Source organism: Zootoca vivipara, chromosome Z2, assembly GCF_965207765.1.
Source record: "Zootoca vivipara chromosome Z2, rZooViv2.hap1.1, whole genome shotgun sequence".
Lineage (NCBI taxonomy): Eukaryota > Metazoa > Chordata > Lepidosauria > Squamata > Lacertidae > Zootoca > Zootoca vivipara.
Window position 1 is genome coordinate 47,415,595 of NC_142585.1, and position 16,575 is coordinate 47,432,169.

General features: G+C 46.9%; 1 protein-coding gene and 1 pseudogene across 2 annotated transcripts in view; both read left to right on the forward strand.

Moving 5' to 3' along the window:
* Positions 1-10,068: 10,068 nt before the first annotated feature.
* The window catches only part of ENG (endoglin), a 55,726-nt gene continuing 49,219 nt past the window's right edge, over positions 10,069-16,575 (forward strand). For both annotated transcript variants that reach the window (XM_035102306.3, XM_035102308.3), the window contains exon 1: positions 10,069-10,410. In XM_035102306.3, coding sequence (XP_034958197.1) covers positions 10,347-10,410 — 64 coding nt within the window. In that variant the 5' untranslated portion in view covers positions 10,069-10,346. The remainder of the gene's footprint in view (positions 10,411-16,575) is intronic.
* LOC148686666 (U4 spliceosomal RNA) lies at positions 12,161-12,292 on the forward strand (annotated as a pseudogene).

Sequence of the window (16,575 nt, forward strand, 5' to 3'; positions counted from 1 at the left end):
GCACTCCTGTCTTCCACTGCCTCCCGCAGTTTGGTCAAACTCATGTTGGTAGCTTCGAGAACACTGTCCAACCATCTCGTCCTCTGTCGTCCCCTTCTCCTAGTGCCCTCAATCTTTCCCAACATCAGGGTCTTTTCCAAGGATTCTTCTCTTCTCATGAGGTGGCCAAAGTATTGGAGCCTCAGCTTCACGATCTGTCCTTCCAGTGAGCACTCAGGGCTGATTTCCTTCATAGAATAGAATCATAGAATCATGGAGTTGGAAGAGACCACAAGGGCCATCCAGTCCAACCCACTGCCAAGCAGGAAACACCATCAAAGCATTCTTGACATATGCCTGTCAAGCCTCTGCTTAAAGACCTCCAAAGAAGGAGACTCCACCACACTCCTTGGTAGCAAATTCCACTGCTGAACAGCTCTTACTGTCAGGAAGTTCTTCCTAATGTTTATGTGGAATCTTCTTTCTTGTAGTTTGAATCCATTGCTCCGTGTCCGCTTCTCTGGAGCAGCAGAAAACATCCTTTCATATATTTGAACATGGCTATCATATCACCCCTTTACTTTCTCTTCTCCAGGCTAAACATACCCAGTTCCCTAAGCCGTTCCTCATAAGGCATCGTTTCCAGGCCTTTGACCATTTTGGTTGCCCTCTTCTGGACACGTTCTAGTTTGTCTGTATCCTTCTTGAACTGTGGTGCCCATTATTTATTTCTACTTAGCCTCTAATTTTTCCCTTAAAATATTCCACATTTCCTAAACTATGATTTCTATCCCATCTAATATATTGAATTATAAACCCCCTCCCCACCTCTCGCCCTAGATTATAATTTCAGCTATACCACGTCTCATTCCTTAACCCTTTCCAGTTCAGACCTTGTTAATCCGTCCTTTAATTTTAATTATATATTCCTTTCATCCCACCCCTGCCCTGGCCTCCAGCAACCCAGACCACCCTCCCAATCTTCCATTCTGTAATTGCTTCCCTTTGACTGTGTTGACCACAGCAAACTATGGCAAGTTCTTAAAGAAATGGGAGTGCCTGATCACCTCATCTGTCTCCTGAGAAATCTCTATGTGGGACAAGAAGCTACAGTTAGAACTGGATATGGAACAACTGAGTGGTTCAAAATTGGGATAGGAGTACGACAAGGTTGTATATTGTCTCCCTGCTTATTTAACTTATATGCAGAATTCATCATGCGAAAGGTTGGACTAGATGAATCCCAAGCCGGAATTAAGATTGCTGGAAGAAACCTATCCATTCTGAAGGCTCGCTAGAGAGGTTAAAAGCAACAAAAAGGGCTTTTATGGGTATGTCCGTAGCAAAAGGAAAAACAAGGAAACAGTGGGGTCACTCAGAGGAGAAGATGGTGAAATGCAAACAGGGGACAGAGAAAGGGCAGAACTCCTCAATGCCTTCTTTGCCTCAGTCTTCTCCAAAAAAGAAAACAATGCCCGACCTGAAGAATATGGAGCAGATGATTCAGCAGGGGAAACACAGCCCAGAATAAGTAAGGAGGTAGTACAAGAATACTTGGCTAGTTTAGATGTATTCAAGTCTCCAGGGCCAGATGAACTACATCCAAGAGTATTAAAAGAACTGGCAGAGGTGATTTCAGAACCACTGGCAATAATCTTTGAAAATTCCTGGAGAACAGGCGAAGTTCCAGCAGACTGGAGGAGGGCAAATGTTGTCCCTATTTTCAAAAAGGGGAAAAGAGAGGACCCAAACAATTACCGCCCAGTCAGCCTGACATCAATACCAGGAAAGATTCTAGAGCAGATCATTAAGCAAACAGTCTGTGAGCACCTAGAAAGAAACTCTGTGATCACTAAAAGTCAGCATGGGTTCCTGAAAAATAAGTCATGTCAGACTAATCTGATCTCATTTTTTGACAGAATTACAAGCCTGGTAGATGAAGGGAACGCTGTGGATGTAGCCTATCTTGATTTCAGCAAGGCCTTTGACAAGGTGCCCCATGATATTCTTGTAAAGAAGCTGGTAAAATGTGGGCTAGACAATGCTACCATTCAGTGGATTTGTAACTGGCTTACTGACCGAACCCAAAGGGTGCTCATCAATGGCTCCTCCTCATCCTGGAGAGTAGTGACTAGTGGGGTGCCACAGGGTTCTGTCTTGGGCCCAGTCTTGTTCAACATCTTTATCAATGACTTGGATGATGGGCTTGAGGGATTCCTGAGCAAGTTTGCAGATGACACCAAATTGGGAGGGGTGGCTAACACCCCAGAGGACAGGATCACACTTCCAAATGACCACAACAGATTAGACAACTGGGCCAAAGCAAACAAGATGAATTTTAACAAGGAGAAATGTAAAGTACTACACTTGGGCAAAAAAAATGAAAGGCACAAATACAGGATGGGAGACACCTGGCTTGAGAGCAGTACATGTGAAAAGGATCTAGGAGTCTTGGTAGACCACAAACTTGACATGAGTCAGCAGTGTGATGCAGCAGCTAAAAAAGCCAATGCAATTCTGGGCTGCATCAATAGGAGTATAGCATCTAGATCAAGGGAAGTAAAAGTACCACTGTATTCTGCTCTGGTCAGACCTCACCTGGAGTACTGTGTCCAGTTCTGGGCACCACAGTTCAAGAAGGATACTGATAAGCTGGAACGTGTCCAGAAGAGGGCAACCAAAATGGTCAAAGGCCTGGAAACGATGCCTTATGAGGAACGGCTTAGGGAGCTGGGTATGTTTAGCCTGGAGAAGAGAAGGTTAAGGGGTGATATGATAACCATGTTCAAATATATAAAAGGATGTCATATAGAGGAGGGAGAAAGGTTGTTTTCTGCTGCTCCAGAGAAGCGGACACGGAGCAACAGATTCAAACTACAAGAAAGAAAATTCCACCTAAACATTAGGAAGAACTTCCTGACAGTAAGAGCTGTTCGGCAGTGGAATTTGCTGCCAAGGAGTGTGGTGGAGTCTCCTTCTTTGGAGGTCTTTAAGCAGAGGCTTGACAGGCATATGTCAGGAATGCTTTGATGGTGTTTCCTGCTTGGCAGGGGGTTGGACTGGATGGCCCTTGTGGTCTCTTCCAACTCTATGATTCTATGATTCTATGATTCTATGATTCTAATTAATATTCAAACTGTATCTCACCCTATTCAAGCTTCAAGATGCCCCTGACATAGAGCTTGTGGTTGAAAGAGATGTCCATTAAATTTTCAATCTCTCACTATTTTTCATTCTTCCAGGTCTGTGATTTTTTTCTAAAGACCGATATATACAGTGGAACCTCGGTTTACGAATTTTCGGTTTACGAATGCCGCGGACCCATCTGGAACGTATTAATTCACTTTCCATTACTTTCAATGGGAAAGTTCACTTCAGTTTATGAACGCTTCAGTTTATGAACAGACTTCCAGAACCAATTGTGTTCATAAACCGAGGTACCACTGTATCTATATATATATATATAAATGTAAAAATCGTGAAAGTGCGGGATCCACTTTTCTCCGTAACCGCTTGACCGATCGACCTGAAATTTTGACACAACGATCCAGGCCACTCCCTGAGCATTGTTGGAAAACAAAATCCCTCAAATTTCACACCTCCGCAGGTACAACCTCTTTTTCAACAAAGTAAAACAGCGCCCTCAAATGGATTTCCTCCCACAGTACACCCCCTACCTTCCTGTGAAATCTACACCACACCCACAAACCACGCCTCCACCACAAGATCCACCACTCACATACATCCATCCGGCAGAGTTGTTGAAGACCAAACCAACTGAAAACAGGCCTTTTCCAGCAACAAGGCCCAACATTGCCAAGTGGAAATAGGGGCCTGCCTGGGGGCAATGGGGGGCCAAATAGGGGGGCAGGGATACGTAATGGGTCAGAACAGGGTGGGGGGAGACACAGGGATGCAACCTGCCCTCTCCACAGTATCTCGCCTCAACTGAGGGGGACTCTGAGGCTCAGGGGGATCTGAAGGGGGGCTATTACCCTCCATTTCACAGACTAACGCACAGCAACGCATGTAGAGCCAGCTTCTCTCTCTCTCTCTCTCTCTCTCTCTCTCTCTCTCTCTCTCTCTCTCTCTCTCTCTCTCTGTGTGTGTGTGTGTGTGTGTGGTTAAAGCTATGGTTTTCCCAGTAGTGATGTATGGAAGTGAGAGCTGGACCATCAAGAAGGCTGATTGCCGAAGAATTGATGCTTTTGAATTGTGGTGCTGGAGGAGACTCTTGAGAGTCCCATGGACTGCAAGAAGATCAAACCTATCAATTCTGAAGGAAATCAGCCCCGAGTGCTCACTGGAAGGACAGTTCCTGAAGCTGAGGCTCCAATACTTTGGCCACCTCATGAGAAGAGAAGACTCCCTGGAAAAGACCCTGATGTTGGGAAAGATGGACGGCACAAGGAGAAAGGGATGACAGAGGACGAGATGGTTGGACAATGTTCTCGAAGCTACCAACATGAGTCTGACCAAACTGCGGGAGGCTGTGGAAGACAGGAGTGCCTGGCGTGCTCTGGTCCATGGGGTCACGAAGAGTCGGACACGACTAAACGACTCAACAACAACAACCTACGGGACCGCTTCTCCCGGTATGCCCCGCAGAGGACATTAAGGTGCACAAATAATAACATACTGGAGATCCCAAGTCACAAGGTGGTTAGGCTGGCCTCGACCAGGACCAGGGCCTTCTCAGTACTGGCCCCGACCTGGTGGAACGCTCGCTCTCAGGAGACTAGGGCCCAGCGGGATTTGTCATCTTTTCGTAGGGCCTGCAAGACAGAGCTGTTCCACTTGGCCTTTGGACTGATGCAGTCTGACCCCGGGGTTACCCTCCCCATAGGTTTTATCTCATAATGGTTTTATCTTACTTGTAGATTTTTAATTTAAAAATTGAATTTTAACATTGTATTAATCTGCATTTTAACTGAATCGTTTATACTTGTGTTGATATTTTTGTTGTAGAGTTTGACGGTACCACGAGTGTCATCTAGTCCAACCCCCTGCAAAGCAGGAATCTTTTTTGCACATAGATTTGCAAGCAAATCCCTTCCCCTCCCCGCCCCCCGCCACTACAGTCTCTGGCCAGTGATTCATGCCTTAGTTACACCTGGGTTACACTATTGCAATGTGGGGCTGCCTTTGAAAACTGCTTGGAAACTGCAGCTGGTTAATAATAATAATAATAATAATAATAATAATAATAATAATAATAATAAAATTTTATTTATACCCTGCCCTCCCCAGTCAGAACTGGACTCAAGGCGGCTCACACCAATAAAATTACAATAAAACATAAAAAGCAATTAATTAAAATACAGATTAAAATACAGTATTAAAATGTAAAATGCAGCCTCATTTTAAGTAATCCATAAATCCAAGCCATGAGGAAGGAAAAACACAGGGGTCAGACTAAGTCCAACCCAAAGGCCAGGCGGAACAGCTCTGTCTTGCAGGCCCTGCGGAAAGATGACAAATCCCTCAGGGCCCTGGTCTCCTGGGAAAGAGCATTCCACCAAGTTGGGGCCAATCCTGAAAAGGCCCTGGCCCTAGTAGAGGCCAATCTAGCCACCTTATGGCTTGGGATCTCCAGAAGATTGTTGTTTGTGGACCTTAAGGTCCTCTTCGGGGCATACCAGGAGAGGCGGTCCCGTAGGTACGGGGGTCCCAAGCCGCAAGAACGGTGCAGCCAGACTGCTGACTGGGGTTGCTTACAAGGAGGATGTGATTCACCTGCTAAAACAACTCCACTGGCTACCTGCTCATTTCCAGGCACAATTCAAAGTGCCCAGGTAGAAGACAAGACATATTGGGGGGGGGGGAGGTAGAGGAAAAAAATTGGGTGCGAGGTAGAAGCTAAAGTTGTTGTTGTTTAGTCGTTTAGTCGTGTCCGACTCTTCGTGACCCCATGGACCATAGCACGCCAGGCATTCCTGTCTTCCACTGCCTCCCGCAGTTTGGTCAAACTCATGTTGGTAGCTTCAAGAACACTGTCCAACCATCTCGTCCTCTGTCGTCCCCTTCTCCTAGTGCCCTCAATCTTTCCCAACATCAGGGTCTTTGTCTCTACACGTGCTGGCTATATGTTTGAATTCCTCTCTGGAGATTTCCCCCCTTTCCCATTTTTTGTACATATCCCTTTTAAATCTTAACTCAGTCAAAAGTTCTTTAGATAGCCAGCCTGGCTTCTTTAGGCACCTTCCATGTTTCCGTCTCATTGGTATTGCCTGAACTTGTGCTTTTAATATCTCCCTTTTAACAAACTCCCAATTTCTCATGTTTGCACAGCAAACACTTGTGAAGTGGGACCTACATGACCATGCCATTTTTTGACATGTTACTTGGCTGGAGAACTGCCCTGAGAAATTCAGACAAGTGCAAATTTCAAGGGGCGGCTGTGCTCTATTGTTTCAGAAAGTGCGAATTAGGTTGTTGTTGTTGTTTAGTCGTTTAGTCATGTCCGACACTTCGTGACCCCATGGACCAGAGCACGCCAGGCACTCCTGTCTTCCACTGCCTCCCGCAGTTTGGTCAAACTCATGTTCGTAGCTTCAATAACACTGTCTAGCCATCTCGTCATCTGTCGTCCCCTTCTCCTTGTGCCCTCCATCTTTCCCAACATCAGGGAGTCTTCTCTTCTCATGAGGTGGCCAAAGTCTTGGAGCATGTTGGTAACTTCGAGAACACTGTCCAACCATCTCGTCCTCTGTCGTCCCCTTCTCCTTGTGCCCTCAATCTTTCCCAACATGAGGGACTTTTCCAGGGAGTCTTCTCTTCTCATGTGGTGGCCTAAGTATTGGAGCCTCAGCTTCAGGAACTGTCCTTCCAGTGAGCACTCAGGGCTGATTTCCTTCAGAATGGATAGGTTTGATCTTCTTGCAGTCCATGGGACTCTCAAGAGCCTCCTCCAGCACCATAATTCAAAAGCATCAATTCTTCGGCGATCAGCCTTCTTGATGGTCCAGCTCTCACTTCCATTCATCACTACTGGGAAAACCATAGCTTTAACTAGACAGACCTTTGTTGGCAAGGTGATGTCTCTGCTTTTTAAGATGCTGTCTAGGTTTGTCATTGCTTTTCTCCCAAGAAGCAAGCGTCTTTTAATTTCGTGACTGCTGTCACCATCTGCAGTGATCAAGGAGCCCAGGAAAGTCAAATCTCTCACTGCCTCCATTTCTTCCCCTTCTATTTGCCAGGAGGTGATGGGACCAGCGGCCATGATCTTGGTTTTTTTGATGTTGAGCTTCAGACCATCTTTTGCGCTCTCCTCTTTCACCCTCATTCAAAGGTTCTTTAATTCCTCCTCACTTTCTGCCATCAAGGTTGTGTCATCTGCATATCTGAGGTTGTTGATATTTCTTCCGGCAATCTTAATTCCGGTTTGGGATTCATCTAGTCCAGCCTTTCGCATGATGAATTCTGCATATAAGTTAAATAAGCAGGGAGACAATATACAACCTTGTCGTACCCCTTTCCCAATTTTGAACCAATCAGTTGTTCCATATCCAGTTCTAACTGTAGCTTCTTGTCCCACATAGAGATTTCTCATGAGACAGATGAGGTGATCAGGCACTCCCGAATTAGGTAGGCTCGCATTTAATTGTGAACCAAATCAAATTTCTCCCCGCTCCCAGGTGGGGGTGGAACAGAATGGGGTGACATTTTGATGAGGATAACATTCTGCATCGGAAGAAGAAACCCCGACCTTGCATGCATAAACTGCGGCCAAGGTAGCTGGGTGTGCTAGAGGTGGGACCCCAACCATCGTACCCAGCTTAATTTGCCCAGAGGTAAATAAGTTTCCTGGGTTCTACCCTGAGTCCTGAAGCCGGGGGCCCTTGAGATCAATGGCTGGCCCGGGATCAAAGGCGAAAGGCCATTGTGAATAATACGCAGGTTTACAAGCCTGTCAGATGCTCCTGAAATATTTGCGGAGCCCCAGAGACAGGAAAGGAGCCAAGAGGCATCAAGGACTTAGACACAAATAATAAACTGGAGGGGTTCAGGAATTCAAACAAAACAACATACAGAGAGGCCTCAATACAAAGGAGGCTCTGGTTGTTGTACACCCAGTTGGTTAATAACTTTAATAATTGCACAGAAAATGGAATTTGCAAAACTGCACGTCCTGAAATTCACTCTCCTATAAGAAGGTGGGGGCTGTTCTGCCCAGAACTGGACCCAGTACTCCAGGTGAGGTCTGACCAGAGCAGAATACAGTGGTACTATTACTTCCCTTGATCTAGAATTAGATGCTATACTCCTATTGATGCAGCCCAGAATTGCATTGGCTTTTTTAGCTGCTGCATCACACTGCTGACTCATGTCAAGTTGGTGATCTACCAAGACTCCTTGATCCTTTTCACATGTACTGCTCTCAAGCCAGGTGTCACCCATCCTGTATTTGTGCCTTTCATTTTTTTTTGCCCAAGTGTAGTACTTTACATTTCTCCTTGTTAAAATTCATCTTGTTTGCTTTGGCCCAGTTGTCTAATCTGTTGTGGTCATTTGGAAGTGTGATCCTGTCCTCTGGGGTATTAGCCACCCCTCCCAGGGCCGGCCCTACGGCCAAGCTAGGTGGTGCAGGGCACCACGGCACCGGCCCGCCAGGGGGGCGCCGCGAGCTGCGCCCGCCCGCCCGCTGGCCGGCCGGTCTGCTGCGCAGCTGCAGCCACGGCACCCCCGCTGTGCCTATCTGCCCGCCCACCACGCAGCAGCGCCGCTGGCAGCTGCGCTGTGCGCGGTACCCACCCACCCCGCTGGGAAACGGGGCGGGGGGGGGGGCGCTGAAGGGATCGGTTGCACCATGGCGCCAGGGGCGTTTAAGACGGCCCTGACCCCTCCCCATTTGGTGTTATCTGCAAACTTGCTCAGGATGCCCTCAAGCCCATCATCCAAGTCATTGATGAAGATGTTGAATAAGACTGGGCCCAAGACAGAACCCTGTGTCACCCACTAGTCACTACTATCCAGGATGGGGAGGAGCCATTGATGAGCACCCGTTGGGTTCGGTCAGTTAGCCAGTTACAAATCCATTGAATGGTAGCATTCAATGCCTTATGAGGAACGGCTTAATGAGCTGGGTATGTTTAGCCTAGAGAAGAGAAGGTTAAGGGGTGATATGATAGCCATATTCAAATATATGAAAGGATGTCATATAGAGGAGGGATAAAGGTTGTTTTCTGCTGCTCCAGAGAAGCGGACACGGAGCAATGGATTCAAACTACAAGAAAGAAGATTCCACCTAAACATTAGGAAGAACTTCCTGACAGTAAGAGCTGTTCGACAGCGGAACTTGCTGCCAAGGAGTGTGGTGGAGTCTCCTTCTTTGGAGGTCTTTAAGCGGAGGCTTGACAGGCATATGTCAATAATGCTTTGATGGTGTTTCCTGCTTGGCAGGGGGTTGGACTGGATGGCCCTTGTGGTCTCTTCCAACTCTAGGATTCTATGGTTCTTTAATTCCTCCTCACTTTCTGCCATCAAGGTTGTGTCGTCTGCATATCTGAGGTTGTTGATATTTCTTCCGGCAATCTTAATTCCGTTTTGGGATTCATCTAGTCCAGCCTTTCGCATGATGAATTCTGCATATAAATTCAATAAGCAGGGAAACAATATACAACCTTGCCGTACTCTTTTCCCAATTTTGAACCAATCAGTTGTTCCATAGCCATTTCTAACTCTCTAGGCATCACCAAATTTGACGTGGTTGTGGGGAAGGACAAAGTGGTAGAGTTTGGTAGCAAAGTCCACTGTGGTTTTATCTGGGGATGATCAGTGAATGATCAGTTGCTGTGTTTCGCCCCCCCACCCCACCCCCCCACCTCCTGCATTGTTTGAAGAACTTCAAAGAGAGAAAGAGAGGGTGCTGTGTGTGTGTGTGTGTGTGTGTGTGTGTGTGTGTGAGAGAGAGAGAGAGAGAGAGAGAGAGAGAGAGAGAGAGAGAGAGAGAGAGAGAGAGAGAGACAAAGGCAGCAGCATTTCCTATTTTGCTGTTTTGGCAGAGACGAGTTCTTGGCTGGCCTCCCTGCAAAGGGAGTCGATTTCCTGCCTGGGTTGGTCATCAAGGCTGAGCCGAGCCAGTCACAAACATTCAAGCAGTGAGAGCTCCAAAGGAGGCGCGCAGCAAGTCTCTGTGAGAAAGCCATCTCGGTTCCAACCCGTTCCCCTGCTGCCTCTTCCGACTCCCCTGGAAAGGACCAAGGCTGGAGTGGAGAAGGGCAGAGCTGAGCCGCCTGCTTTTCCCGTGTCCCGCCACCAAGCGCCACAGCCCTGCGGAGAGCTGCCCTCCAGGACCTCTGCCCCTAGACACGGGCTAAGAGGAGCAAGAGAGTCGAGGAGAAGAAGAAGCAAGGAATCAAGGCGCTATGGAGACGGGATGGTGCCTGGCGGTCCTCCTTCTGGCCTGGAGCGTTGTGACAGCAGGAGCGAGTAAGTGGCTCTCTTGGGTGGTGCTGAGGGGGGAGGCAGGAGGGGATACAACTAATCCAGAATGCGGCAGCTAGACTGGGGACTGGGAGCAGCCGCCGAGACCACATAACACTGGTCTTGAAAGATCTACATTGGCTCCCAGTACGTTTCCGAGCACAGCTCAAAGTGTTGGTGCTGACCTTTAAAGCCCTAAATGACCTCGGTCCAGTATAGCTGAAGGAGCGTCTCCACCTGCCTGGACACTGACGTCCAGTACCGAGGGCGTTCTGGCAGTTCCCTCGTTGCGAGAAGCCAAGTTGCAGGAAACCAGGCAGAGGGCCTTCTCGGTGGTGGCGCCCGCCCTGTGGAACTTCAGATGTCAAAGAGAAAAACAGCTACCAGATTTTTAGAAGACATCTGAAGGCAGCCCTGTTTAGGGAGGCTTTTTAAGGTTTAATAGATTATTTTATTTCATTTTTCTGTTGTAAGCCGCCCAGAGTGGCTGGGGAAACCCAGCCAGATGGGTGGGGTATAAATAAGAAATTATTATTATTATTATTATTATTATTATTATTATTATTATTATCACTCAGCCATGAAGCTCACCGGGTGACCTAGGGACAGTCACCAAACTGTCAGCCTGAGCTACATCATAGGGTCATTGTAAGGATGAAATGAAGAAGGAGAGCGCCATGTGTTCTACCTTGAGCTCCTTAGAGGACAGGTGGGATGTTAGGATTCCTCTGTCTCAAGGAACAATGGAGTGCACCTCCAGGGGTGAAGTCAAACCACTGTGTTAGCAGCACCAAAGTGACTTCTCTGGGGCACAAGCCTGGGTAGTGTGTACAGTATCTGCTGCCCCAACTTCCTAAGCCAGCTGGTTCTTGGGTTCCTTCTTCATACCGAGCTGAAACAGAGGTTGACCTAGCTGAGTGTTTTGTAAACTGCAAGTGGCTCTCCAGCATTTTAGGCTGGAGACATGACCAGCTCCACTTCTGTGTGCAAGGCAGATGCTATGCCATGTTCAGAAAGTGGTGGTGGGGGATGAGTGTTCGGACCCCTGGGCTCTCACTTGTGGGGCACCTCAGGGTTCCGTCCTCTCCCCCATGCTTTTTAACATCTGGGAAAGAGCATCAGGGGGTTTGGGCTGGGTGTTCATCAGTATGCGGATGACACCCAACTCTATCTCTCTTTTAAATCAGAACCAGTGAAGGCGGTGAAGGTCCTGTGTGAGTGCCTGGAGGCGGTTGGAGGATGGATGGCGGCTAACAGATTGAGGTTGAATCCTGACAAGACAGAAGTACGGGTGGGCGGGTGTGGGGGACTCCCTGGTCCTGAATGGGGTCACTGTGCCCCTGAAGGACCAGTTGCGCAGCCTGAGAGTCATTTTGGACTCACAGCTGTCCATGGAGGCTCAGGTCAATTCTGTGTCCAGGGCAGCTGTCTATCAGCTCCATCTGGTACGCAGGCTGAGACCCTACCTGCCTGCAGACTGTCTCGCCAGAGTGGTGCATGCTCTGGTTATCTCCCGCTTGGACTACAGAACTTACATAGGACCTTCACCGCCTTCAGCCGGATAATTGGAAAGAAGGGTGGGGAGGGGGGTAGAATGGCCACATGACCTATTCCACAGAGGGCAGCCCTCTGTCTGGAGGGCTGCTTGGTCCAAGTCAGGCTTAAAGATAAATAAGAAAAAAGAAGGGAAACTGGGAGGGACCTTTATGTTTCCCATCCACCTTGAGCCCAGCAGACTTACCAGGTACCCAGTGTCACCTTTGTGAAGTGGCAGTATTCTAGCCAATGAGGTTAATCCTAGATGTGATTATTGGTAATTGAAAACTTTTTCTCACTGAGGTGAGATGTTGCAAAACGCTTGTCGCTAACTGGGGCCCGTCAGAAACGGACAAATCTGTCCATTTGGGTGGCTGTTAGTTTGGCATTCTTCCCATCTTAAATCTAGTTCTTCATATTTCTGTCGTAATTTTCGGCTTTGTTTTTGTGTTCTAATTCAAAAGGTCACAATAATTCCAATGTGAATTTCTCCTAATAAACTTGCTTTTGTATATCGTCTTGACATACTTTTATGCTAGCAGTTTCCCCTGTTAAAAGGCGTGTTTTGTATGCCCCCCATACTTTTTATGCACACTTTGCTCAGTATATTCTTTTTGGCACATGCTGTTTGGTTGGAGAACTGCATCCCAGAATTCAGAGAAGTGTGAATTTCTAAAGATAGCAGTGTTTGCATGTTGGATGGAGAAGTGCATATTAGGTAGTTTCTCATGAAAATGCAAATAGATTTGAATTTATCCCTCTCATTCCTAGTGGATATACAGAGAGCCAATATAAATTGGCCCCATTCAAAAGTCTCCATGACAATACATGGCCCGTGGCTTATTTTGTTTATTGTTTACAAATTCATAATATGCTTCACAGCCAAAGGTCACCAAAACAGGATACAATAAGAAAAAACCGAAAGGTTACAGGCCCAGTCAACTAAAAGCAATAAAACTGTCAAATAAAAGCAATAAAACTATCTCTGCAATAATAATAATAATAATAATAATAATAATATATTATTTATACCCCACCCATCTGGCTGGGTCTCCCCAGCCACGCTGGGCGGCTTCCAACAGAAAAATAAAACACAGTAATCAATTAAACATTAAAAGCCTCCCTGAACAGGGCTGCCTTCAGATGTCTTCTAAAAGTGTGGTAGTTGTTTTCCTTTTTGACATCTGTTGGGAGGGCGTTCCACAGGGCAGGTGCCACTACCGAGAAGGCCCTCTGCCTGGTTCTCTGTAGCTTTGCTTCTCGCAACGAGGGAACCGCCAGAAGGCCCTCGGTGCTGGACCTCAGTGTCCGGGCAGAACGATGGGGGTGGAGCAAAATAAAAAAATTCCTTCAGTAGCACCTTAAAGACCAACTAAGTTTTTATTTTGGTATGAGCTTTCATGTGTATGCACACTTCGTCAGATAGGGGTGGAGACGCTCCTTCAGGTATACTGAACCGAGGCCATTTAGGGCTTTCAAGGTCAGCACCAACACTTTGAACTGTGCTCGGAAACGTTCTGGTCCATGGGGTCACGAAGAGTCGGACACGACTAAACGACTAAACAACAACAACCTCTATAAATTCTCAGACCCCCTAAAAAGATGTTTTGGGATGTTTCCCAACCTTCTCAGTTACTTGCACCCCTCTCCTAAAAGGTGATGACTTGGACGTCAATCATATGGAGAGTGGACCTTTCTTTCAATCCTTGCAAAGAATTACATTGCTGGATGCTTGGACCTATAGACCAAAATGGGAAACTCTGTGGCTCACAGCTCGGTGCATAAGCCCCTGCTTTTCATGCGTGAGGTCCTGGGTTCAAACCCCACTATCTCCCGCATGATACATTAGCAGGAATGTTGAACTAGTGCCTGGGAGACCAGAGTTCAAATCCCCACTCAGTCATGAAGTTCACTGAGTGGACTCTTCTCACCATACTGAGAGCCAGTGTGGTGTAGTGGTTAAGAGCGGTAGACTCGTAGTCGGGTTCGCATTTCCGCTCCTCCACATGCAGCTGCTGGGTGAATTTCGGCTAGTCACACTTCTCTGAAGTCTCTCAGCCTCACTCACCTCACAGAGTGTTTTTTGTGGGGGAGAAAACATCTTTATCAATGACTTGGATGATGGGCTTGAGGGCATCCTGAGCAAGTTTGCAGACGACACCAAATTGGGAGGGGTGGCTAATACCACAGAGGACAGGATCAAACTTCAAAATGACCTGAAGAGATTAGAGAACTGGGCCAAAACAAACAAGATGAATTTTAACAAGGAGAAATGTAAAGTACTACACTTGGGCAAAAAATATATGAAAGGCACAAATACAGGATGGGTGACACCTGGCTTGAGAGCAGTACATGTGAAAAGGATCGAGGAGTCTTGGTAGATCACAAACTTGACATGAGTCAGCAGTGTGATGCAGCAGCTGAAAAAGCCAATGCAATTCTAGGGTGCATCAATAGGAGTATAGCGTCTAGATCAAGGGAAGTAATAGTACCACTGTACTCTGCTCTGGTCAGACCTCACCTGGAGTACTGTGTCCAGTTCTGGGCACCACAGTTCAAGAAGGAGACTGACAAGCTGGAACGTGTCCAGAAGAGGGCAACCAAAATGGTCAAAGGCCTGGAAACGATGCCTTATGAGGAACGGCTTAGGGAGCTGGGTATGTTTAGCCCGGAGAAGAGAAGGCGAAGGGGTGATATGATAGCCATGTTCAAATATATCAAAGGATGTCATATAGAGGAGGGTGAAAGGTTGTTTTCTGCTGCTCCAGAGAAGCGGACACGGAGCAATGGAGTCAAGCTACAAGAAAGAAGATTCCACCTCAACATTAGGAAGAACTTCCTGACAGTAAGAGCTGTTCGACAGTGGAATTTGCAGCCAAGGAGTGTGGTGGAGACTCCTTCTTTGGAGGTCTTTAAGCAGAGGCTTGACAGGCATATGTCAAGAATGATTTGATGGTGTTTCCTGCTTGGCAGGGGGTTGTACTGGATGGCCCTTGTGGTCTCTTCCAACTCTATGATTCTATGAAAGGGAAAGGGAAAGGAGAATGTTAGCCGCTTTGAGACTCCTTAGTGATAAAGGGGGAAATCAAATCCAAACTATTCTTCCTCTTCTTCTTCTTCTTCTTCTTCTTCTTCTTCTTCTTCTTCTTCTTCTTCTTCTTCTTCTTCTTCTTCTTCTGTCATCTAGTCCAACCCCAGCAATGCAGGAATCCTTTTGCCCCCTTGACCCTGTGATTAAATGTCTCATGTTCTACTGACTGAGCTACCTGCGTCATTTGGCAAAGTGAAAGGTCAATAAGCTAAGACATAATATACAGCTAAGGGAGCCAACTAAACGACAACAACAACAACAACAACAACAACAACATTGAACAACTTCTTATGTTCATGATGCATACCCTCCCCTATTCCTCTTCCAGCTTATGATTCTATGATTCTACTTGCTGACCCGGCCACGCGTTGCTGTCAGCCATCTGTCAAGAATGCTTTGATGATGGAGAAGAGAAAGTTAAGGGGTGATATGATAGCCATGTTCAAATATATCAAAGGATGTCATATAGAGGAGGGAGAAAGGTTGTTTTCTGCTGCTCCAGAGAAGCGGACACGGAGCAATGGATTCAAACTACAAGAAAGAAGATTCCACCTAAACATTAGGAAGAACTTCCTGACAGTAAGAGCTGTTCGGCAGTGGAATTTGCTGCCAAGGAGTGTGGTGGAGTCTCCTTTTTGGAGGTCTTTAAGCAGAGGCTTGACAGGCATATGTCAGGAATGCTTTGATGGTGTTTCCTGTTTGGCAGGGGGTTGGACTGGATGGCCCTTATGGTCTCTTCCAACTCTAGGATTCTATTATCCTCTCCAGAAAGTCATTTAAACGCCCTTCTCCTACCCTCAACCATCTGACCTTTCACTCTTTGGAAACCAAGCTGCATGGTGAGGAAGGGAAGAAGTGGTTCTGCTCGCAGGAAATAGTTTAAAGTTTTGGGGCTAGGAAAGCACCCGGAGAGAGAGAGAGAGAGAGAGAGAGAGAGAGAGAGAGGAGAAGAGAAATTGCAAAGTTGCAGATTTTTCTTCACTTTCTGAAGGAGGAGGGGGAAGAATAGAGGAAGTGGAGCAAAGGGGAAACCACAAGGATTCCTTTTTGATGTGGGAAGTGTTTAGGCGGTGAAAAATCAGCCAAGTAGTGCAAGAGCAAAGATAAACTGGGAAGGGATCTAGACGTTGAAAAGTGAGAGGCACAGCTTGTTCCCATCCATTCCTATTCCTTATAAATAATACACACACACACCCCAACACACACACACACACACACACACACACACACACACACACACACACAAACAGAGAGAACTGGGTTAAGCAACCACAGAAAATGGCATGGGGTGGGTGGGAACTGAATCCCAAACCATTAAAAAGGAGACTGGGAATGAAACTTGCTAGAGCAGGGGTGAGGGAATCTCGTTTTCAGCCAGGGGGCCGCATCCGTTCCTGGGCTGCTTTCCAGGGGCCGCATGTCCGGGATTGGCAGGGGCTTACATTTAACACATAGTACAAACAATTTAAACACATAAAAGTGTGTGAAGCAACTGTTAAAAGCAAAAACCTGCCCTTATTCCCTTATGGGGTACACAAGAGCCC